This window comes from Dromaius novaehollandiae, chromosome 13, assembly GCF_036370855.1.
Source record: "Dromaius novaehollandiae isolate bDroNov1 chromosome 13, bDroNov1.hap1, whole genome shotgun sequence".
Taxonomy (NCBI): domain Eukaryota; kingdom Metazoa; phylum Chordata; class Aves; order Casuariiformes; family Dromaiidae; genus Dromaius; species Dromaius novaehollandiae.
The window spans coordinates 18,442,264-18,466,807 of NC_088110.1; the positions used below are offsets into that span (position 1 = coordinate 18,442,264).

The 24,544-nt window shown below is 41.0% G+C and overlaps 1 protein-coding gene across 3 annotated transcripts in view; it reads left to right on the forward strand.

The window, feature by feature from the left end:
• Positions 1-24,544, forward strand: part of WWOX (WW domain containing oxidoreductase) — a 509,240-nt gene that overhangs the window by 327,042 nt on the left and 157,654 nt on the right. Inside the window, exon 9 of one of the 3 annotated variants that reach the window (XM_026107627.2) lies at positions 13,521-13,583. The exons of the other annotated variants lie outside the window; for them this stretch is intronic. Coding sequence (XP_025963412.1) covers positions 13,521-13,568 — 48 coding nt within the window. The 3' untranslated portion in view covers positions 13,569-13,583. Of the gene's footprint in view, positions 1-13,520; positions 13,584-24,544 lie in introns of those variants that run through there. 3 annotated transcript variants of the gene reach the window in all.

The following is a 24,544-nucleotide window of genomic DNA, read 5'->3' on the forward strand; positions in this document are numbered from 1 at the left end:
AGGCGACCGTATTTTGTTGTGTCTACTTTGCAGAAACTTTGGCAAAACTGGTGCTGGTGGAATGAGGATCAGTTCCAATTTGTGGATCTGGCAGACAATAAAATCTCCTCTAGCGGTTCGGTGATGTTTGTGGTGACGCTTCCCTCGCTGATACAGCTGGTCAGAAACCTGGGAAACGAAAGACAAAAAAATCTGCTCTATCTTTTATACAACAGAAGTGCAGCAGAAGTGTTTGCCAAGATCTTCTCGTGTGATTGTGGAGCCATCTCTCCCTTCCCCGTTTATCTCTCACTGTTACAAAAGATGTTTTTCAGTTCAGTTAAAATGTATTTCTCTTTCCGTATGAATAGGAAACCACATGCGTAGACCGTAAAATTTTCAGAGCTGGTGAGCTGCTTCTAAAATTCAGCTACAGCGAAGCCTCGAAGGAAGAAGAACAAGCATTAATTTAGGAGGAGTCCTGATCAATATTTTGCTTCAGTCCAGGCAGCAAAAGGTGTAGTCCTGAGCCCGTTTTTGGGAGAGTCGTTGGGAGCTTTTCCCAGCAGGCCAAAATAAGTGGCTTTGGCCAGTATAGAGCTTATCTTTACATACTTTCACATACCTGGGACAAACGGACTGAAGGACCGGGAGCCCGGTTTGCAGATGGGCACTAAAATCATGGAAAAGCGGCTTTGCAAGGGAAATTTCTCCCTGCAGTTGATGAAGAGAGAGGCAAGAGCTGCAGAAAGCAGTCAGGTTCTGCTTTATCCTTTCACTTTGCCTCAGTCCCTCATGCAGTATCTAATTAATTAGAAGGAAATATGCCTTCCAGAAAAGAAGAAAATCCCTCTGGGATTTTCACCAGGAAGTCATAGCTCTTGTGGTTAAAAGGGAAAAGATTTGTTGTTGTTGTTTTAAGTATTAAAAATTTAAAATGTAATTCACTGCTACTTCATTTTTATCATTAGTACCAATTCTGCAGTGCTAAATGCTGTTGATAATATTTAAGCTTCTTTATGTAAACATAATTTCTGATCACAGATTCCTAATCAGAACTAGAGAAATCATGCGCCTCAATCATTTTTCCCAAAGAACTCCTGGAGATCAGATTCATCTCGGAAAGTGCTGATTAGTTTGGTTTCATTACCTCATTTCAGAGTATTCAAATGCCGAAAGATGGCAAAACAAAGATGAGCGTATACAAATGAAAATTAGGCGCTTTACGAGAATAGAGGCGCCCGCGGCGCTGGTTTTGTCGAAAGCCTGTGCCTCAGCGATCCCGTGCAGGGCAGGCGGAGGGGCCCGTGGGAGCTGGCAGCCCCCGTGCCGCCGGCGCTTCCCCTTCCGGTGACTGCTGTGTGGCACCGCCTCGTCGTCGAATTTGGGAAGACGATGCTCCTGGAATAATTGTTGTTGGCCTAATCATTAGCAACCCCGCCCACTTCTCGTGGAGATCGATTCAAAACTCTCGTTGATTTTAGCGGCAGTGAGGATGGGCCCCGTTTTTGATTGATCTTGGTTTTGTTTTCTGTCTCGGATAATAATCTTGATTACTGGTATTTATATAATTGCGGTGTCCCTAGGCCCCTTACGATGAGTGTCTGCTGTGCCAGCTGCTACAAGAGACATGGCGATGCTGAGGAACCTGCGTTGTGAGACGGCAGCGGGCTGGGGCACCATCCCCAGTGCCCCGTACATGGTCCACACGTGGTTCTCGGTGTAGCCATCATCAGCTTCCTCGCCGGCACGAGAGCAGTGGCACGTCGCAGCCCAAAAGCGTATCTGACTCACTGATATGCTATAGAAACTGTGGCTGAAGGTTGCGTTTATGCAGGGTTAATCATAGGATGCGGTGATGTTTCTGTGAACACTAAAATATAACCCATATACATATAGAGAGACTTAATATAATGTTTAGTGAATGAACATAATATTCCCTTATTAAGAGCTCCCGCTTTTGCAGTGGAAGATGTGTAATGTGCTGGGTTTTTAGCACTTTTTTTCAAGTATCATTAGCATTACTAATGTGTGTGTTACTTTTAAAGGCTTGACTCAGCGGTTTCGGTGCGTTCCAGATTTCTCGCCACCGACGCGCAGCTGTGTGGCTGTGTAACAATGCAAGGTCATTTTTGTGTCACGTATGTAGAAATAACAGAAATTGCATTCAGCCTGAATTAACATAATGTCCCCTAAGATTTCCCGGCGAAAAAACAAACAAACCTCAGCATGATCCATTAACACCAGAATTCAGGGGATCACCTCCAGCGCGGGCTCCACGACCTGATGAAAGACTTGGTCAGTGAGAACTACCTGCACTGTGGTGCTTTAATTTTTTTGTTTTCCCCTGTAATCCTTTTGTCACAAATCAGTTATTTCACAAAAACAGTCGGATGAGTTGTTTTTTCTCCCGCTTTGTTTTAAGAAGTCTGTTATTTAAGATAAAACTGCTGACACAGAGCTCTGTGATACTTACCCAGATACAAGCAGGAAAAAGGAAACGTAATTAGCATTAAGCACCATCAACTTTCTTTGTAATGGAGTCATGTTTGTTGTCTTTCTCCCTGCAACTTGTTGAGGTTGCGGGTGCCGTGGAGCACGGGGCATTTACCGAATTTCCTCGGGACTCTGCCGGCCCCGGAGAGCAGGCAGCGGTTCCCAAATCCATTGCACTTTGCACCCGGGTCTATAGAGCAAATCAACTAGCACTTCTGTGAAATTAGAGTAATGATAGATTTTTTTTCATCTTTAAAAGAAATTAATGACAGAGCAGATAAAGTAGGGGAGGGGAGATCAATTGCTGCTCTAATTAAATAAAGGCTTGTAGTTCAGAAATATAAAACATACAGTCCGGTGGCAAGGCAGCTTGTTGTGTTGGGTTTTTTTTCCACATCAGTGATATTCTTCAGTCCTGCAAGTTAGTAAAACCAAGACCACTTGCCATAGCTATAAGCTATCAATAAAAATTAATGTACCAGAGGGAATTGAAAGGAAAAAAATGTACTTAAGCGTTCAGGGCCATCGAGCCACCCATGCATCCTCTGCGAGTGTATTCTGGCGATAGAGCTGTTATTGTTGCCATGGGCTGCCATTTAATGTTATTTTCCTAAGTAAATGCTTCTGTGCTCTGATCAAGGACATTGGCAGTAAACCAAGACACAGTCTTCAGAAAACGATGGTGCTGAGTGGTATTGAATGCTGTTGAACCAGATCTGGTATCAGAGCATGTCTAAAGGCCCTCTCTTTTGAAAGTCAGTTCAAGCAGAGGTTTAAAGCCCTTTCAAGAAGGTAAGAATGCTTTTCTTCTCCTCTTTCTATTTTTTTCCTGAAAGTTTTTTTTTTAGGAATGACAAGAGGAATTTGAAAAGAAAAACGACTGTGGCCATGTCCACTCTGACTTGGTTCTGACTGAGGAGAACGGGCAATTCGATGATGAAAACAAAAGCCCTAAAACCCCCATGTTTCTGGGACAGCTTTTGCGCTTGTGCACACCTGGGAAGCCACGGTCCTTTCCGGCAGCGTGGCCATTGCTCAGCTGAGCACCGGGGTGCTCAGGGCACCCTGCTACCCAGGTCCCCCGGTAGTTTCGGAGGGGAGGGCAGTCTTCCTGCATATCCAGTCCTGCATGCTGGTACCATCGGTGCATTTGTGCAAAAGAGCGTGAAAAGGGGTGTATATATTAATCCCCAGGGTAACAGTATTGGAGTAGAAGATTTTCCACTGAGGAGAACTCATGTTTGTAGTGTCCAGTGATGGTTTTGGCTAAAATGCGAACTGTGCTGTGTCTGCAAATCGAGAGGGCACATTTTAAAAAGGAGTGCTGCTGCGTGGTCCCCTGTAACCGCTGAGCCGCCGTGGGCTAAAGTAAAGGGGAAAAAAGGATATGAAAGGGTTTCCATCTGTTATTATTTGTATACGGGAGCTGTAAGGGCTTGTGCAGAAATAAAGGCTGGTAATAAGTAAGTGATCCTCCTGGCTTCTTTTGCCATCACTCTGCCATCTCCATCTTTTTCATCAGGGTGATTATTGTATTAAACTGTTACATTTGATCCATTTGTAGTTAAAGCAATAAAGCGACATTTATTCCAATAAGGTGCTGAAGGGCAGAGGCCGTGCCCCAGGAGCCCGAAACCGCCGTTCTCGCTGCGGTGCAGTGAGCGGTGGCAGCGCAGACCGCGCCGGGGCGTGCGGGAAGGGGAAGGGCATCGCCGCACCCCGCTCGCCTCAGAAATTCCCCAAATTTCTCCCAGCCTCCAGTAATTTATATTAACCAGTCAATTTTAGACTCAGGCGAACTTTTAGTATCCATAGTGTCCTGTGATAGGGGTTTAGCCGCATAACTTCATACTGCATAAGGAACGAGAGGGACCCCTCCTGCTTGTTTGAGCCTGGAAGCTGCTGGTGTTACTTGCTGACACCTAGTTCTGGCTTTGATGGAGACGAGGAACTGGTTTTCCCTGCTCATCCTCTCCCAGCTGCTCGGGGTTTTACAGACTTTGAGTGTGTCACCGCTCAGCTGGCTCTTCGTGAAGAGGAAGAACTAGAATTTAATTGCGTACAGAAATTATTCCGTAGTAGTAATTGGCTTTTTCACCCTTCTCTAACCTTTCCAGTGCTATATCTTTTTTAAGATGGGGATAACCAGAACTTCGCACGGTTTTCAGGATGCACATGGATCATCAATTCATACCATGATGTCTTCTGTTTCCTTCTCTGTTCCTTTCCTGGTAACCCCTAGCTTTCTGTTTCTTTTTTTTTAATTGCTACTGAGCTTTGAGCTGACGTTTTCACAGCACTATGTTACAACTCCATGATCTTGCTCTTGCATGCTAAGAATAAGTTTGGTGCAGGCATGTGAAGTTGGATTTGTTTTTTCCCATGTGCATCACTTGACATTCATCTACATTTAATTTCACCTGCCCTTTTATTGCCTGGCTGCTGAGCATCAGAAGGGCTTTCTGCAAGTCATCACAGTCAGCCTCCAGTCAGGCTTTTAGTAGTGGTGAGGAGGGAGGGGAGAAAAAGAAGGGCAACGGTAGAGTGTACCGCACGGATACAAACTATTTAGAGAGAAATCCACCGATCCCCACCAGAGGCAACGTGATTAATGGAACTGAAACCTCAAAAAATGGACTTGCAGCTACATTTTTAATGCATAATATTTGTGTGAGCTTGACATTCAGCAAAATGCTTTCTCTCATGGCTGGTCTGAAGTTAAAAATATAAATGGAATGTCCTAGATTTTATTTATGCATCTAAAGTTGTTGAGGAGGTAAAAGAGAACTGAGAGATAGGCAGCCCAGATAACCTATCTCCAACGTGCAGTCCCATCGTTCTGAGAAACGCCAACTCCTGTTGATTGAATCTTGCAAAGTTGGGTTGATTTGGGTAATATTGGAAATACGTATATTTTCATTGAATAAGCAGATATTTGTTTCATTGTCCAAGGGGAAAGTCATAATGTTTGCTTTGTGGTTTTGGAGGCGTCAGCGTAATAAAAATGCATGTCTGTCATGCACACACACAAATGTGCACGTCTCTGGCAATGGATTTCCTAGCACCAGTTTTAGGTATTGTTACAGATTATGAATAATTGAAAAATGTAGTGGAAGTGCTTCTTCTGAATTCTCCGTGAGCAATACCTAGTGGATATTTGGGAGAGTATCTGAGCTATTGCAGGAAGGCTTCCCGCATTGCTGCGCGTGCAGAAAAGGCCTGCAGACAGCTTACAGTGAGATTTTGAAAATGCGAGGGAGGTGGAAGTCCAACCCAAAGCTTTTACAAGTGCATGAGTAACAGAGTTGAATTAAGTTAATAAATGAGAACCTAATATCAACAGAAAGTAAATGCATGTCTGGATTTTGCAAATCTCAACGTTCAATGCCATTAGGAGCTTTCTGTGACAAATACGATGTCTTCAGCAAAGGTCTCGAGGTATCTCTAAATCTGTGTGCATCAAGGGGTTCGGGATTGTTTCCTTACGTTTTATTTTAAGTAAGGGAAAGTGTTATTATGTTTGGAAAGAAAATGCTCCTCTTTATCGTTCTAAATTGAGAAACGTGAGTGAAGGAAGCTAGGATGATAATCATCAGGGTTTGTAGCACTTTAACAATGAGAGGTGCACAGAAAATTGTGGGTTTTTTCTTCAGTACAGTGACAAGTTTTCTTTGCCAGTCTTTCTATCTATTTATTATCCTCCTTATGAGAAAGTGTTTGCTCTGATTATCTCTTAATTAGAAATTCTTTAATTTTCACTTGTCCGGTCATTTGGGTTGAGTTAAAAGTAGCAAGTCAGGCTGACGCTATCTGTACAAGGTAAGCTTTGTGGTTTTTCCTGGTGTGGTTTAATTCCCCCTTGCTAGCCATCCCTTTTTTCCTTTCCCTTCTCCCTTCACACTTAAATTCAGGTCTTTTGTCCGTTCTCATAGCTCTTACCTTTCATACATTAAATTTCATTGCCGGCATTCTGAAAATCCAAATAAATTATGCCATGTGCACTGCCATCATCAACCTTCTCCGTAACCTCAGAAAAGTCAAGGAGAGTAGTTAGGCAGTTTTCTTCTTTCTAAATCTCTACCCGTTATTTTCTATTAGGTTACAAATATGTGTTCCTTTCTACCTTGCCTGTCAGAATGGCTTTCAACTGTTTTCCCTGCTAACGGTGACAAGGTGATAGACTTGCAGATTTCTACAGCAGTTTTATACTAAAAAAAAGGGGGGGGGGGAAAGGACTGCTCTTATATTCAGAAAACTTTTTTTTTGAAAACTGCTTGAACTTCAATTATAATTTGTGGCCTACAGATCTTTGACAAGAATAAATCTTACAGTATTTAGTGTGACAGACTCAATTTTTGCTTGGAATTGCCTCCTACTTTTCTAGTAGTAGGCACCTTGGTAATTATATACATAGTCAATGGATGACAGCCAGGATATTGTTATTGTAGTCTTTGGTTTAGAGAAAGGTTTAATTTCATATTTCAGTTGTTTTACATGCTGTCAGGTTATAACTCTTTTCTTGGCTCTGGAGCACTGAAAAGTAAAACTTCTGGGCAGTTCTGCTTCAGTTCTTCAGCCCCATCCACTCTAATTATTAGACTTTTTGTCTCCTTGTTGTTCTGTCACATGCCTATAGGGTTTTTCCCCGGGAATTTTTTAATATGTACTTGTAAGTCTTATATAATCAATTTTGCTGAATATCATCAGTTTGTATTGATTATAGTCAATGAATATTTTTATGTTTGTATATGAAAAGGAAAAAATAAGCCTGCGGGTGATAGTTCATTAGCTAATAAATATAGTATAACTTCCTGCATAATTACAGTTTTTTTAAATTTTTATAACACTTTTTGCTTATTTTCCTTTGGATAATTTTCAAAGTACTATTATTCCCTCCAGAGATCTCTAAGAGGCAGAATTTCTGGCTATTAAAGATTTGCCATCCCACAAGCAGCATACTGAGAGTGCCTCCAGGTTATTTATAACTGGATTTTATCTCAGAAAATTAACTAAAGAAGATAAACCAAAATTCTAGGGGAAAATGCCTTAAACATCTCATACATTATGCTGTGCTCAAACAGCTATTTTAATTTTAAGAGCCTGGCAAGCCCAGTGGAACTCTTTTTCTGGTTTTGGGCACAAACTAAGATAACACTTTTTGAATTCCTCCAGGAGATCATCTAAGTGTGCTTAAAGTGGAGGCATAAAATATGAGTTTACAATGCGATATACTTAAACTTCGCATGTTAGTTTAATTGATTTTCTGTGTTTTTTAGTTCTAAGAGCCCTCGAACTTCTAAACCCACCCTTTGAAAAAGCAGTGCATGTTCAAGATGTCATATTAGCAGCCAACCACCAGGTGATCTGTTTTATGCAAAGTTTTATTGCTTATCGGGTCCTTCCCGACCACGGGTATGCCCAGGCCTGGCGACACTTTGGCTGGCAGATACCTTTCCGTGCTTGCCTAAGGCATCCGCTCCCGCAAAATGCAGATTTCCAGCTGGATAGGTGGGAATTTAGGTGCCTGGTGTGATTAAGCGTAAAATAACAAACTCGTTTTGTTTCTAACATGAGTCATGTTTGAACTTAGGTCTAGTGGGGCGAAAGGTTATTGCAATAATTTATGGTACCGTGCAGTACAATCGGTGTTTAAAAAGGAATGGTAGCTGCAAGGCATGTTCCAGTCTTACTGCAAGAAAAAAGGTACTATCAGATCGCAAGGACTGACACAGCTGCAGCTCCTAAGCTCTGCCTTGTGTATAAAATCACGAGAAAGGGATTTTCAAGGCAAATTTTCAAACTCGCGCTGTTAGCTCCTTTCCTTCACTGTTCATAATACTGACGCCTCGCGTTTTTGGTTATATGATTACGATGCGTAACGGGGTGACCTATGCAGATGCTGAAATGATCTGAAATTAATGATCTCCTCTGGCTTTTGCTTTTAATTATTCACCTATGTGAAGCAGAATACTGACTCTAAGGGCTAGGGTAAACAGTGATGATTGGTTCGTGTCGGTGCCATCACGTGGCGGGAAGATCTTAGCGTTTGCCTGTGGCTTGCTTAGGCTTGGATATTACCATTAAAGAATCTGGCTTTCAATTATGCATTTTGGAATATAAACTAATATCTGTATATGTGCAGCCTCCAAAGAATTTTCCCTAACATCTTGAAAAATTTTGGCCAAGGAAGAGTATAAACTCTCTGACACTATATATATCTGTTTCTGTGTTCTTAGCTGAACTGTTGCATCCTTTCCTTGAGAGGAGATAAACTGAACCGTGGATCTCAGCTGAAAACTGCATGAGGAAATTACTGATCACACTCTTTGCCTATTTAGACTTTTATAACTAAAAGGGGCGGCTAGAGAAATGTGGTTGAGCATTGCCTCCTGCCATCTGTATTTTCTTTTCTAAATTATCTGGTCTTATAAATAACTTCTGGTCAGAATAAGCGCTTTCCTCTCAGCGTAGCGTAGGAACACAATGGCTCTTGAGACCAGAACAATTGGATAAATTAATATTGATTTGCTAAGAAAATACTTTTTGCTCTGTTGAAATATCTCCTGTAGTCTATAACAAAAATTGCAAATTTAAAAGGAGGCAAATAGTTCTTCACCATTTTCCCAGTGAAACTAATTATGGATAGCATTGTGCAGAGTGTATGGGTTATACTTGCTAAAATGCAGTTTATGTAGCAAAAATGCTGCGGGGGGTGCAAGAGAAAATTAGCTATTTGCTTACACATACAGGTTCAAACAAAACCCTTAAAATATGTAAACCCACCACTTTTTAAGAGGTTGGGGATTATTGCGGGTGGAACAGTGTGATACAGCAGTATTTTGAATTGCACGTGACTTTACCAGTTTTCCAATTGCTGGTAACATTTATTAGAAAAAAGCACTCCTTGCTCTTGAGCGGGGCAGGAGCTGGCTCCCACCGGCAGCGGTCCTCCTGCAGCGCCTGCCGCCGCGCTCGCCCACCTCACCTTTACCTATAGGTATGTCTTTGGCTAATTCACGTGGAACTTTACAAATTTATGGCTTATTTTTGGCCTTCAGATCACATGCAAATGCTCAGCAGCCAGTGTTTGTATTTGACCGAGACCTCTTGAACGTCATGGCTTTCCATTTGTCACCAAAAAAGAAAAGAGAAAAGAAAAAAGAAAGGAAGCGGAAAGGAGGAAGGAGCACATAAGCTCAAATAAACCTGATATTTCATTTGCGTTTTCCTGATAGATATTGAGTCCTTTCCATCTACTTATGCATTAAGGGTTTTGCTGAGTGAGCTAGGACACTGTCTCTTTAAGTGTTTAACAGTAATTGGTTCATGTCCTGGTGTTCATTGAAAATCCTAGACATTTCATGGAAAATCTTCTTAATGAGGGAATGAATTTTTCATTCACATTAGAAAGCTCACTCTGACAAACAATTTCTAAATAAAACTTTGGCGACATGACATCCCATATTGGACTTGACAAAGAGGACAGGTGCATTAGAATAAAACTGTATGGCGATCCTTCAAGCTGTCAGCCATGAATATTTTATTTCTTAATGAATCATCTTTGTGAAATGAACTTTCTTGTTGTAGTGTCAGTGCCATTTACAACAAAAAACCTGCTCCTTTTAAAAGGTGAACTCCTTAAAGATGCTGATGCCTGCATAAAATACTTAACCCTAGCCAAGGTATTCAGTAAATTTAATAGTGTTTTTTCCCCCCCAAAACTGTTTGAAATATAGCTGTACACTACCAGGTGTGACTGCCAGACACAACCTCTTGCAGTGGCAATTTTGTTAACAAAGCCGTTATTCAAGGCGGATTAGCAATGAGGTTGATCCACCAGGGCATCAATTTTGATATTAAAAACCAGAGCATACTTAATTATTGTTTTGGTGTTTTCTCTATTTTTAATGGCTTATTACATTTCTATAGCACTTGTGCACAGCAGTAGATTGATATTAAAGACTTTATGTATCAAGATCTTAGGTCCAGCACAGACAGCTGCCATTTACACCATCCTGTTTTGCTATTTCTTGCCATGTGAACACAAGAAATCGTAGTTTATCCTTGGCATTTATTCAAAGACTGGTGAGGGCTGGTTGCAATAGGGTGTCAAGCGAGGACATTACCTCCCCTAGCAATGGGCCTCGCAGTATCCAGACGTTTCTTATTGTCTCTCAAACTTCTGGTTTCTTTGTTCTAAGAGAATTCAAATGTCAGATCAGTTTATTTTTCCTCACAACTTATTTGTCGTAGTGGATTTGAATGTACTGTTTTGGCTAACAATTTTACATTCATTGAGTTATCTTAAAAGCATATGTATTTCAGTATTTTGCTTTTGTTCTCAGAGGGCAGCTTGATTGGGATTCTCTGGGGAAAGTTCCAATTTTTATTGGTATTAAAAATACCCATTTGATTGCAAACCACAAAATGGACTTATTCAATTTAATTTGCATAATGGTGTCTTCAGGGACAAAGATTGCGTGTCCTTTGTGGCATTGGTTTGTGGATGCTTGTTTCTAGCATGTTGTCAAGTTCAAGATGCAGGTTTGTCATTTTACTTATAGGCTACGGCTTTGGACTTCAGTAGATGTTGTACTCACCGTCTTCATAGTCCCTGGCCTGTGTCTGTGCTGATACTGGATATATTGTCTCGTGTGTCTGTGCTCCAGGCCCATCCAGCCCCCTAAAGTCAAGGGAAAGACTCCCGAAGATAAGGAATAAGCCCCTCTGAGTGCTGTCTTTGATCTTAACTGTTACCTCCTTTTTGTGTTACAGTTTGCCTTTTCCCGCACTAGACCTTTATCCTTATATTAACTTTTTTTATATATTTAGAAGGAAAACTTGCTTAGATTCTGCTGCTCTGGTAGTCAGTAGCATCCTTCCCACCATCTGTAACTGGAGAAGAATTAGAGATAAGAGCTACTTTCAGAAAAGTATTGATATTTTTCCTAACATTGACTGTTCACATGCCCTTCCTCTTCCATCACTGTTTTAAACTGCCTGTAGAGTTTGCTGAGGGCTTCACTGGAAAACCTAGAATAGAAAGGAACGATTGATGTCTATTTGTCCTTGAAGCAATACGTGAAATGGACCTCCAAGTGCATAGAGACTTCACCAGAAAATATGAAAGCTATTACCTTTAAGTCTGTTTTTTTTCAAATCACCAGTTGCAGCCAAAGCCTGATGTGTCCAGGAAGCACTTCAAATAGCAACCACAGTGAGGCAGGAGTATGTCCAGGGCAGACAGCTTGTAATCTTTGAGACCTTGGGATAAAAATTTCCCTAAATGCTTCTTATAATATTTATTTATCATCAGAATTTAAAGTAATCTGTAATTAATAACATCAAAAGCGGTTATTCTGAACCCAGTGCGATCAGTTGAAGTCAATGAATGGGACGTTTTCATAGACTTTAGAGAACAGATGTGTACTGGTGTGCTCTGAGTTTTTTCCTGCCTTATTACTACTCATATTACTGCAGCACCCAGGGGCCAAGTTGTCTGGCTTTGCTAAGCACAGCCTATCCATACCCAGAGTTAAAAGGTGGCTCCTGATTTAAAGTTCACAATTTCTGTGTGTGATGAGGGCCCACGGGGCACTCGGTGGACAGCAGAGCACGTACAGGAGGTACCAACACCCCTGGCCCAAATGTTCCCACGCGCCTGTTGACATGCCAGCAACGGAGCCTTCTTAGGAGGGGGTTTGAGGTTGGTAACGAGGTCGTTTTGTGGATGTTTGAGGAAGCACTTTCCAAACATGGGAGCAGCCCGAAAAAATGGAAAAGGTGCTTGCTGGGAGGGCAGCAAATGGATCGGGGAAGCTGGCATGGCCGGTCGGAGCGAGGATCAACCTGCCAGCACGAACCAACCCGCTCCCAAGGCCCGACGTGCAAGGCAGGACGGGGACGGGCTGCGGAGGGCTTGCCAGCCTTGCCTTGGAGTGTTGTATTGCATTTCATCCTGCTGTTAAGAGGGTCTGGTCCGAGGCTGGACGCACGGAGAATTCCAATTCACCGCAGTGGTCCTGATCTTTGGAATTTCTATTGATTTAAACAGGCGTTAATGCATGTAACAACTTCAGGATCAAGGGGCAATGATAATAACTCCGTCTTAATCTTCTTTCCCATATCTAATCACAATCTTTGTTCTTTAAAGCATCCGTGCTTTTCTCTTGAAATTATCAGGCTGTCTTTATGCTTCTCCAGTTTCTAATTTTACTTTCATTTAAATCCACTTTTTCAACAGCCTAGCAAGTACTAATCAAATAAACTTTAAAAGATTGCTCCTGATTAAATTATTTTTTAATAATGAGTTCCTGTTACCAGGGAATACAGAGTTAAAAAGGTGATATCACTAAAATTAATTAGCATAAGACATGCTGGACTGGTAGAAGTGACTGGATCTTAATCAATAGCAATATGATTACACCCATGCAGCAATTATAAATTATTTAAAACAGTACCCCTAGGTTACTGACTAGTTGCCTTTAAATTAAATTCTCTGTCAATAATTGATGCAAAGAATTAATGTGAGAACACCTTCAGTTACTGAAACTTTTTTAAGGTGGCATAAAATATTGAACTGTTGCCCGTCATTAGCAGCTATCCTGTCTCTTCTGCACAGCATTGTTCTTTACTAAATTGGTCGAGAAGGACCTCCAGAGCATGAAAGATGACTAATGACTCTGAATGCTGTGTTCACTCTTCTTCTAAGGACACTGACACTGAGAAATATAAATTTCTTATGGGAGAGGGACTGGAAACCGATGAGAGTGGTAAAGCTCCTGGTCCATTTTGCCACTGAGGCAGTGAAACTTCAACCAAGGCTTGATTTTTAGGTTTTGTTAGATGAGAAGGATAAAAAGGAAACAGTCTGGAATGTGCTGAAATATGAGTGATGTTTATAAGGCTGTTTATTTGTTATGCGCTGCAGTTTTCTTTCTGCAAAAACCATAATGCCCAGTCATGTATATGAGTGAAATGATTCCTTCTGTGCTCTTCCTTGGTATATTTTTATTTATTATTATCTGCGGTTTTGTGTTTTGTAGATGCATATGAATTTGCTTCTTTCAAGGGGCAGAAGGAAAATACAATAATTGCAATCTCAGAAACATCAGAGGTGATACCATGGAAGTTCAATGCAACTCTCATTGAAACCAGCTGTAATCATTATGTTTGCTGGAGAGACATCCACATGTTAGACTTACATCAAAACTTCATGACTTCTTTTGCTAAGGACGACTCTTTCCAATGTATAGAAAAAAGGCTTTCTAGGGTTTTGGGGTGATATAGTAAACATCTTCTAGGTTAATGTGGTGTAAGTTAAGACAGTATGTTTTTAGAGAGCATCACATCCCCTCAAGTATTTTAAAACTTAAAAAGTAATTGGCAAATCTAGAAAATATAGAAACTTGCAATGACATTATTATTGTAAAAATCTGTTGTTCTACATTTGAAAGTATCATGAAACCGTAAGAGTTTGGCTTATATAAATTGGAGTTAGTGTCAAGGTATTGACATAAACTCGCGGAAGCCAGGAAGTTGGGGATGGAGCCCGGACCTGGGAGGTGATACTTGCTGCTGCTCTTTGGGTTTTGCTTGCTTACCTTGGGAAGCTGGCAAAGGTACATTAGCATCTGGACACATTGGAAATAATTTCAAAAGAAATTCACTCTTCTTGATGTACTTCTCTCTTCCAGCTTGCTCTTATTTTTTAGTTTGTGTCAAAAATAATCTAGTGTTCTTGTTGCTGCTATGAAGTATCTCTTTTTAACACTGCTGCTGCAGGAATGAAGATTAATATTATGCTACATACATTACACCTTTATTTTAAATCTGTATTTAGAAAACACAGATTTGTGTGTTAGTGCTCACATAACTATACTTCCCAGAATTTCTTAAATAAAGGGACATCAGAATTTCCTTTTTTCCTTTGTTTGTAACAGCTGTAAAAATTGTGTGTTAGAGAAGCATATTATACCAGTGACAGGCTTTTGGCATATACCATAAAAAGATATACAGATGATAATATGGATCAGGGATGGGGAAAGTGTTAAAAAGAGCAAATGGAAGAACTGATGCATCTCTTTGCAGATTTTTGGGATGGTGCAATAGAGATGTGTTCAATGTTTACTTATTATAATACAGTGTTTCCTATTTCCTAACCAGAACCCATTGACAAAGTTTGGGATAAATGGACTTAAATGTTTAAGTCAGTATTTTGCGGAGAAAAAGCCAGAACCAAAAACCAAAATCCGAAACAAAGTCCTGATGGTGTCACAGATGGCCTGAGATGGGGGAAGGTGCTGTACGTTGCTGGTCCACGTCCCTGCTGCAGCACTCTCCGAGCCGCGTCAGCCCCTCCGCGTGCTCCCCGGAGGCCTCCTGGCCGAGGTGCAGAGGTGTGGAAATCGTGAAGATCAAGCTAGTGTGAGGTCTGGCAATTTATAATTCTAGCTGAGGTGCAAGTTTGCATCCCCTCTGAAATTTGGCTTTTTAACATAGATGCTAAAATCTAGGAGCACCAGGACAGATTAGCACTGACAGTGACTCCCACCCAGAAGACAAATAGAGCACAAAAAGGCCCGCTGTGGTCACGTGAAGAAATCAGGAACTTCTTCTGACCTTCCGTTCTCACCATGCTGCTGGATCCCTCTATGGCCTGAGGCAGTTCAGTTATATTTCTGTGCCTTGCTTTCCTCGTCTGTAAAGAGTGAGTGGTAATGCTGCAGGGGGTGATGTGAGAGTTACGTGGTTAAAGTCCACTTGGCGTTTCGAAGGGATGATGCTCACTCCGTCACCTTTCTTCTCACCCGCTGGAAGTACCTGAAGGACGTCACTTAGTGAGCAGTCGGTTGTGTGCAGTGTATTTCCCTTTTTGTGCTGAATTCTAACAAAATTGAAATGACATACATATAATTACAGACAGATCACATAATGTCTTAAATGGTAGGTTTAAACTCCTTTAGCCAAAAAAAAAAAAAAAACCCACAATCCTGGAAACCTGCTGTTTGAACACTTCATTGATTTTAACTAACATTAACCAAGGATCTCATTTGCCCACTAGTGTTTATACTGTTTGATAAGAGTTTGCATTTTAACATACAGGAACCTCAGCTGCTATTTTGAGCTCTCTGTGCTGACTAAATCTGATTAGTCAGAGTTTCAGTCTAACTAAGCACTCTTGTGTGCACCAGAAGACACTGGCTGTGTGTTTACTCCAGTAGCTAAAGTTTCTATGTCTTATTCATATAATAACTTCCATCCATATTGAAGCCTGCTTTATTAAAGTATATATCAAAGCCTATAGACTCTGCACAATGTAAAGGCAACAGTTGATGTTTAACTACACGTAGTTGAACGGTGCCAGTGTGAAAGTCTGTGGTCTGTTCTTAGAGCCGTTTATGCTTTTTGCTCTTCTTGTGCACTTCTCCGTGCCCGTTTTCTTTCTGCTAAAAGCCTGACATCCTGTGCTGGCTGTAAAGCCTACGGAGATTTCTCCTCACGGCAGCACAGCTACGGTGTCTCCCTCCAAAAAGGATTGCAACAGCTCTGCAGTTTAGTGACTTGGAACCTCGTCTTTGCTCTCTCGTTTTTACTCTTCAATTCTTTGGCACTTGCAGAGTGGGAAATTTAACAAATGGTTAGAAATCTTCAGTCGTGCATTGGCCCTGACTTAAGTGCAGGAGATTTCACATATATAACTCTTAGGTTGATGAGCAGTTGCTCATTTTATGGATTTTGAGGCAAGCATGGAAAATATTTCAAGTTAGGTAAAGATTTTGCTATTGTCTGAAATATGAAAAATTTCACTTTTCTTTCTTTTTTATTTCCTTTCCCCCCAACACGTAAAATGCATTTACTCTGGGAAACTAAAATGAGGTTGAACTGGGAAGCTATATTTCAAAACATTAAATAAAAATATATTTGAACAAGAAAATAGAAACATTAAAGAATAAAAATTAAAAGCCCTATAAATCCCAGTTCATCCTTGTCCATTCCTGCTGAACAAAAGATGACCCTAAAAGAAATGCAACTACTGAAGCAAAACGGCTATTCATTTTCACTGATGTTAGCAAAAGGGGAAAATAAAATTTTAGGAACCATTTTGGGTTGGTTTTTTCCCCCCCTATTCTTCATTGGGCTCACCATATTTAGTAGGAGGCAACACATGGATTTGAAGACAGCTGTCTGTTACACAATTTGGGTTAATGTTAATCTTCAGCACAATCTGAAAGCTCTTCTTTTTTTCCCTGCAACAAATTGGTTAATGTGTCCAGGGACCAGCTTAGGCATCATGGTTGCACAACCTACTCAAGTGTTTCTTCTGCCTGAGTGGTTCTGTGGGAAGATATGAGGGAGGCAGAAAAGGCCATATTAAAGTAGGATGAAATGAAATTAGAAAAGAGAAAAAATATGTCTGATTGAAACCATGTATGACAAGTGTTGTTTCTGCTTTTAAGAAACTTATGAAATCAACCTTATAGACCTCACAAAGATCTCCGGCTTTCCATGCCGAAGATGTTTTGAGAAATTGATGACTAAATTTGTCCAGGATTGTAATTTAATTCTCAGAATTTTCATTGACAATCTATCTGATTAATGGGTTATTTCCGTTTATCGTCTATCTTGCAGCTAGTTTTACAAAATATACAAAAAGCATATTGTTCTGAAACATGGTTACGTGACCAAAATGAAAGCATATGTGAACTGCAAAATCCTACGCCTATCAACACTGTGGCCTCAACCATATTCTTCCCGTAATACTGTGGCAGCGCTGATTTACGAGAACACACATGCATATATGTACGTGTGTGAGAACACTGCGTGTTATGCGTCAATATTATTGCTGTTCGACAAAAAAAATCAATATGATTTGCTTGAATTGTTTCCATAATGTTCATACATATTAGATTGGTGTTAATGTGTAATATCCGCTTTTGAAAACCACATTTTAAGGTCTCATAAATTTGCCAGAGATCAAAACTTTCTTAAAAGAGATTTTTAAGCTGCTTGATGAAGATAGCAAACAAAGTCTATGAAGTGACTATTATTATTTTATTGTCTCTTTTTTTAATTAAATCTCAGTTGTGTGCTTGTTTAGGAAGTGACCGGTTGTAAAGTTTGAGACTCTAGAGAGCGAGCAGTTTACTGTTACCATTAATATTAATTTTTACATTCAAGACGTAGTTATGCAGTCCCCCCCTCCATGAAATTAGCTGATTACCCCTGGTTGTTGCCCTGAGTAGCAGGCGTTATTAGTCCTGTCCTTCACGCGGGGAGAACAAGTCACAGAGAGCCGGGGTTTGATCCCTGTTGTCAGTGAGATGCTTCTTGAGCATTTCTGAAAGTATTTCCAAACTCAGCAATTCAGGAGATGCTTTCAGAGGCATGCCAAGGTGCGGGTGGGAGCGGTGTGCCCCCGGCACCGAGGATACCAACTTGCTTTTGCTCCCATAACTCAAACCGGTGGCCTCCGCTATCACCCTGCGAGGCAGCTTCCACGCCGCTGGGCGCGACTCTCTTCGTAGGTGGGTTGTCCTTGAGCAGGTTGAGACACTCCAAGTTGAGGGACCAAGAGCGTGTGGAAGTCCCCTCCGGCGTCGTCCACGCTGTCTGTCCTGGAGGGCTTGGCTTCAAGCCGTACCTGATGCAGTCTCGGGAAGTTTGTCCTCAGACAGAAGGTGCCCGAGATGGAGGCTGTGTCGCTGGGGCTCCCACAGGATAACGCAAATCTCTGCTGGTTGTCGTGTGGGTTTGCCACGCTTCCCAGATGCCAACACTGAAACACAGCCCTGCAGCAGCCCCTGTTTTCACAGCTGAGCAAACACCCTTGATGACATTAGTGCTAATGCCCAGGACAGTAATGAAGAGCAGGCACTGGCCAGCACGGCTGGCTCGTACACCACTGAAATGCGGAGAAGGAGGTGCTGGTCGTGGTGGGATCAACAGCTCTTGCCAGAAGAAAGCGGGAGGGGGAGAAGCATTAATGTCAGTATTTTAAAGAGGATTATGAAATAAGAAGGGGGAAAAAAGAACAAAAAGTTTAAAAATTCCTGTAACAGTATTTCGCTAAGGGAGGTGGCAGGGACGGGGGGAGAGGACACTAACGGGAACTAACCATGCCTCCTTATCTAAGATGTGTCTCTAGATTAGCTTCAATTCTTGTGGACAGATCATCCCCGTTAGAACTGCAACCTCCCTCCATCTTGAGCCATTGCAGAGACCAGAGCCTGGCGTACTTACAAAGAGCGACTGACAGTGAAACTGTTTGGGGCTTTAGGCAGAGTCAGACCTGTAGTTAAGAGGAAAAGGGCAGATTGCCAGCGACCTGCTGCTGTGCCGCGGGGCTGCTTACTCCATGGCTTCTACCGTGTCCCCGGCCTCGCAGTGGTATCGATGCAGCTGGAGAAAATGAGTGGGGAGGGTCTCCCCCGTCCTAAAATGGTGCTTGCAAAGCAGATGCCGATGCAGGGGTGCACCGGCACCCAGGTGCAGCCCCAGAGCAGGGCACCTTGAGCCTGCGGAGACACCACATCCCTCACTCTTGCCCAGAGGTGTCGTGTGACGGAGGTATCCCTTGAGGAAGGGTCTCCTTTGCCATCTGCTCCTGGGACGGGTCCCGTTACCCAGCCGCAGCCAAGCCCCCATGGTCCTCGTGGTGGGGACGTTGGGAGGAGGAGGAGGAGGAGGGAGCCCGTAGGGAGTTGGCCTGCTCCCTGCCATAACCTCCTTCAGCAGTCCAAGCACCTAACTGTACATCCAGGCCTTCTCCCGATGCATGGTGGAGACAGGTTTTAGTTTGTTATACACGCAAATACCACTGTTTGTTCATACGTGTAGGCGGAATTAGAAGTGAATGAAAAATAGAAGCATTTCCTATAATCTTTGTATGAAACAGAATTTTGATTTGACTTCATTTTCTAGTCTTTCACACTTGCTCCCTATGAGTGTTTGAGGAACTAAGCTCATTAGTCTGAATACTCACAGAGGAACAAAAATGAAGCTTGAGTATTGTTTAATGCAGTTTCAAATTGTGTATTCAGTTTTCATATGACATAATTCAAGCTTATTGATTAGTCATATAATTTGTCTGATCTGAAAGGACAAGGAATACTGCATGGCTGATTTAACTAAATAGAGTGAACTGTAACTACTCGCAAAGACTTGCAGGTTCAATTAATTAAAAAATTTGTGAATAAATCTGATCAAGTGAGTCTGAGAACTTAATGTTCAGTATGCTGATGATTTGTGAACAGAAGTAAAAGAAGAGTTAAGAGAATGAATTTTTTTTTTGGACTGTTGAATTCAGCCCTGCACAGAGCAAGTGGTCCTATAAAGCAGTAGAGAACATGTTTTGGTAAAGTGATAAATATGTGCTTTAAACGGGGTAAAAGAATGATTATATTTGTATTTAAATTGACACAGTAAATCTTCAGTTATGGCTAGAAACATTTCAAGGAAGAGTAAAGAAACAGTATTATATTTACATATGGTTGAAAGAAGATCCCATCAATGAGGAAGTTGAAGAGGATTCAGAAAGTAGATGCAGGAATGATATAAGGTGGGAAAAGCTGTTTTGAAGGAAGAAATGTACAACTCTCAATCTATTTAACTTACCAGAAATACTGTTAGGAGGTGATCAGATCACCGTCAGTGAGTGCCTACCAGGGCAGATTTCTGAAGAACTGCTCTTTCAGCTCAAAAAAGCAGAATATCATCCAGTAGTAGAAGCTTAAGCTAAACATACACTGAGAACACAGAGTATTTTTAATAGTAAAGGCAAATAAGCATTAGAACAACGTATGGTTCATTCAGTTTTAGGATTGCAGACAGACCTTTTGAAAGCCTGCGAAGGGTGGGAAGCTGCAAGCTGGATGCAGCAAGTTGGTGACATTCTGTGGCCTTCTGTGAGAACCAGAGACTATTATCTTAGAGATGACTTCTTTGCCCTTATTACCTGTGAATATGGGAACCAACAAAAGGATAATATATAGATCTGTAGGCCAGCAAATGATGGGTTTATGCCTCTTCATTCTGCAACCTGAGCAATTTCAGAGCTGAAAATACTAGTGGAATCTGATATTAAGCCAGAGTAGGTGAGAGATATATATAATAATGTACCTTCACCTGTGTCTCGGTGTAATTCTGAGGTTATAATGCTATCCTCACTGCCATACTCGCAAAGAATGAGTCTTTCCGAAACAGTGTGTGTGGCCAGCTACCAGAGGAAGCATAGAAGGGCAGAAAAACACTCTTTAAACACCGCGTTTCTCTGATTAGTCATGATACTTGCAGTGCCAGAAGTGAAGATGAACTTGCTGCAACGAAGTTGTAACTTAAGTGAGATAAAAATGCAAACTATTCATTTCTACTCAAAAAAACTCCTAACTTGAAGGTAACTTACTCCATATGGAGAGAGGAACAGGAGGGATGTAAAATGCCCTGTACCCACCTACCACCATACTTGGGTGAAGAGTGGTGGTACCGCACGGCCGCCGACCAGCCGGTGGCCAGGAGCTCTGAGCACCATCAGAGGGCACCATTCCCCAGGAGGCTATAAGTGCAGGGGCAATGCTCTCCGTGCTACGTTTGCATTAGGAGGCCTTTCTTTCCTTCTCCTGTGACTATAGCGACAAATTGTATTAAGCATCAGACACACGAAAACCTGAGCTCATGCCCTAGGAAGCGTCGGTGGTATAATGTAAGAGGATTAGGAAGACCAGTAGCTGTTTGCAGTGTGCTTAGAAAATGGCCACTGATGCTTTCTGGTTTGGTGCTTTCTGCATTGACGCTACTTTTGACTTTCTTTCCTCTTTTTTTTTTTTTTTTTTTTCAACTTTCGGCTTCTGCAGCTCCAATTTTAAAGTTTAAATAGATCTATACTTTCCCCACGGAGTTGTGTGCAAACTAATATTAAGATTAAAATCTTTTATGTTTGTTCTGTAGCTTGAAACAGAAAACTAGTGCATAGTCTGTTTTATCCCACTGGCTCTCTAAGGTTCAGGTATTAACATAAATACAGCCCATTAACACTTGTTCCTCTCTGTCAGGACATAAATTAAGTCTGCAGGTGTTCCATGAAGCTTTACCCTTGGTACTAATTAAGCCTTGATAATTAGGTTTGTTAAATTCAGGCCTTTAAGCTTATATTCCCTCTTTGGGTTGCCAAAACAGAGATCTGCAGTATACAAGGCCTGTTTCGGCAGGTTTTCTGGGTGGGTTTTGTGTTAATTTTTGTTTCAAACAAAACCACAGTAATAATAAACTCTCCTTTAGGCAGATGGTTTAAGATTCAAAACCTGTAAAGAACTTGGATATCAGCGTATATTTCTCTCAGAACATTTTGCTTTTTCTGGCTTTTTGGCAGAGCGCAGGCATCGTAGTGGAAGGTTTCCAGTCCATATGTTAAGCACACAGATGCCTCGCCTAGATAAACGGTTGCAAGTCCAAATGAAACGTCATTCCTAAATGTGGGAGTTGATATCCTAAAACAGCAATATTAAAAATGATATGTTCAAAAACAATAGAATTTTAATTTAACAAACATTTTATATGTCCCATATACCAATACAACTTTTTTTACAGCAGAAAAATAAAGAAAAAAAACGCATAACTTTGATTTTTGTCTAAGCATTTTAAAAGGTTATGTCACAGGTCACATGATCTTAATGCTAAATAAAAATAATAATTAAAGAAATCTAGTACAAAGGAATCCACCTGGAAATAGGGTTATTTGTAACACATATGCAGAACATTAAATAGCCTAATCAAAATGGATTTTCTTGCCAGTTAATCTCTTTGCTTTTGTTTCTTCATAAATATATAGCCCATCAGATCAAATGTTTGATAAATGTCATTTTTCATCTAGAATAAATGAAACCACTGCTACAACTCTGTTAGAGGTACTTTCCACATTATTCATTGCAATCATGCTAACTTAATGCTAATAGCTTTAATGCTTTTTTATCCATGGGATATTAAATAAAATCATATTTTAATCAAAACCAATCTTTTTTAAAAGAAGGAAATAAATAAATAAATGCCATTAGAGACTTTCAGCCACATTAGGTTCCCATCCTTCATTTTATTTAGTGTTTTATTGACCAGAAAGCCACAATTAATCATTTTGGGCAAGAGCTATGTTTTGGGTAAGCAAAAGGGTTTTTTTCCAGCTGTAATACAGAAACATGCAGTCAGTTTCACATACATAATATTTTTAAATCTGATTCTGATTTTTAATATGACACATCATTGTTAAAAGTTTGAAAAAATTCTTCAGCTGACTTTCTTAAAAGAATAAATAATATTTAGGGTACGTAAGCATTAGAACAGCGTATGGGTCATTCAGTTCATTCTGCTACAAATAAATATGCTCTATGATTTAATAGAGAAATGCAGGGGAATAAGCATATGGCTGCTGAAGGGATTTCTTTTCAGTACTCGATATGACATTCAGATTGCTTTCCCTTCGAAGGATTCTGCTGAGAAAACCCAAAGTATATGATTATTACCATTAAAAGGCATCACTTATTATTTCAGGAAATACTAATCTCACCTAGTAATTTACAGCATTTCTATACTTATAATGAGAAATTGCTTGATATATAGTATATTTGGTAGTAACAGCGTCCTAAATAATGAATTAATTGGCAGATTTGTAACGGTGACCCCATTGAGGCATATTACGATTGACAAAATACCGTACGAGAGAGTCTGGTTGATAGATTCCACTTATTAATAGGTCAAAGTCATTAGGGAGATAACGTATGAGAGAAGCTATGTTCAATTCCTGGATGTTTTGGCTTTTTAGAAAAAGGGAAGAATTTGACTTGAGCTACTAGAGTTAAAGCCCGTAACATTTTAGAGCTTTTAAATGAAAAACACTTCCGGTTCTTCAGCTTTTTCCATTTAGCAGGATAAAAAAAAGACTTTGGTTTGGTTATATAATTCCTGCAGTGTTTCTGAGAGTTTGGATACCTACAACCAGTTATAAATCCGAAAGTCGTTGGAAGCGTGAGATGCCTTTTCTCATTTGCCTTGGCTTCAGACATGCACGTTTGTGCTAGTAATTTGGGCGGCTTTCCTCTCTATCAGGAGCTTGCGTTTTCTTAGGTGACAGAAAAACAGTGCGCTCCCTTTTTCTTCATCTTCCACCCAGCCCCCCTCCTCTGATCTGAAAAAAAAGCCTAGAAAACAGTCCCAAAACTGCTCAGAAACGGTGCGTGGACGAGCGTGGGACCTTAGACATTTACAGACCCTGCCTTCAACGCAGTAACGGGCATTTCACACTATATTACTGAAAACGTTATTAATGAAGCGAAGAGTCATTGCCGATTAAGTAGCTCAAGGACAAAGCTATGACAAGTTTTTTTCTTTAGAGTGAAGCCTGAAACCCTGCGTCGTGCAGCTCCACGTGGGGAGGGAAGGGGCTGCGAGGGCTAAGAGGTGGAGGGAAAGCTGGGGTTAAGGCATTTCAAAACGTCAGGCAGCTTGTTATATCGCAGTACATCATTCTGCCCCCGGGGACCGCTGCCGAGGCCCAGGCCAAAGCTAGAGAGAGAGCAGAAAATTTGACACGAGCTTCCAAATTTTCTCGGCAGCTCTCTTGGGCTGCAACCCATATGCCATGGTTAAACCATCAGGCTCTGCTCCACCGAGACCTTAGGACAAAGCAACTCAGTATTTCCTTCTTAGTGAAAATGACTGCTCGTTTTCTTAGCAGAAATATGTTTTCCCACCCACTGTCTTCTCAGAATGAAAATAGCCTCTTTTTTTTCTCCAACTTGTATGCCTCTTGCTTCCCTCTTGGATTTTTAACTTTCCCACTAGAACATTAGCAGAATCTAAAAGCAGAATCTAACATGACAGAGAAGGCAACGGTATTTGCATTATATAATTGTTGTGTTGCCCAAAGAGGTGCATAATCACATCTGGGGTGAAAACAGCATTTGTGGACTTTCCTCCAAACCCACGTTCTCAGTTTTATTGCAAAATATGCCTAAAATGTTTGAGAGTGATTCTAACTACATATATCTGAGCTTTAATTTTACGAAAGGAATCCAGTAACCCT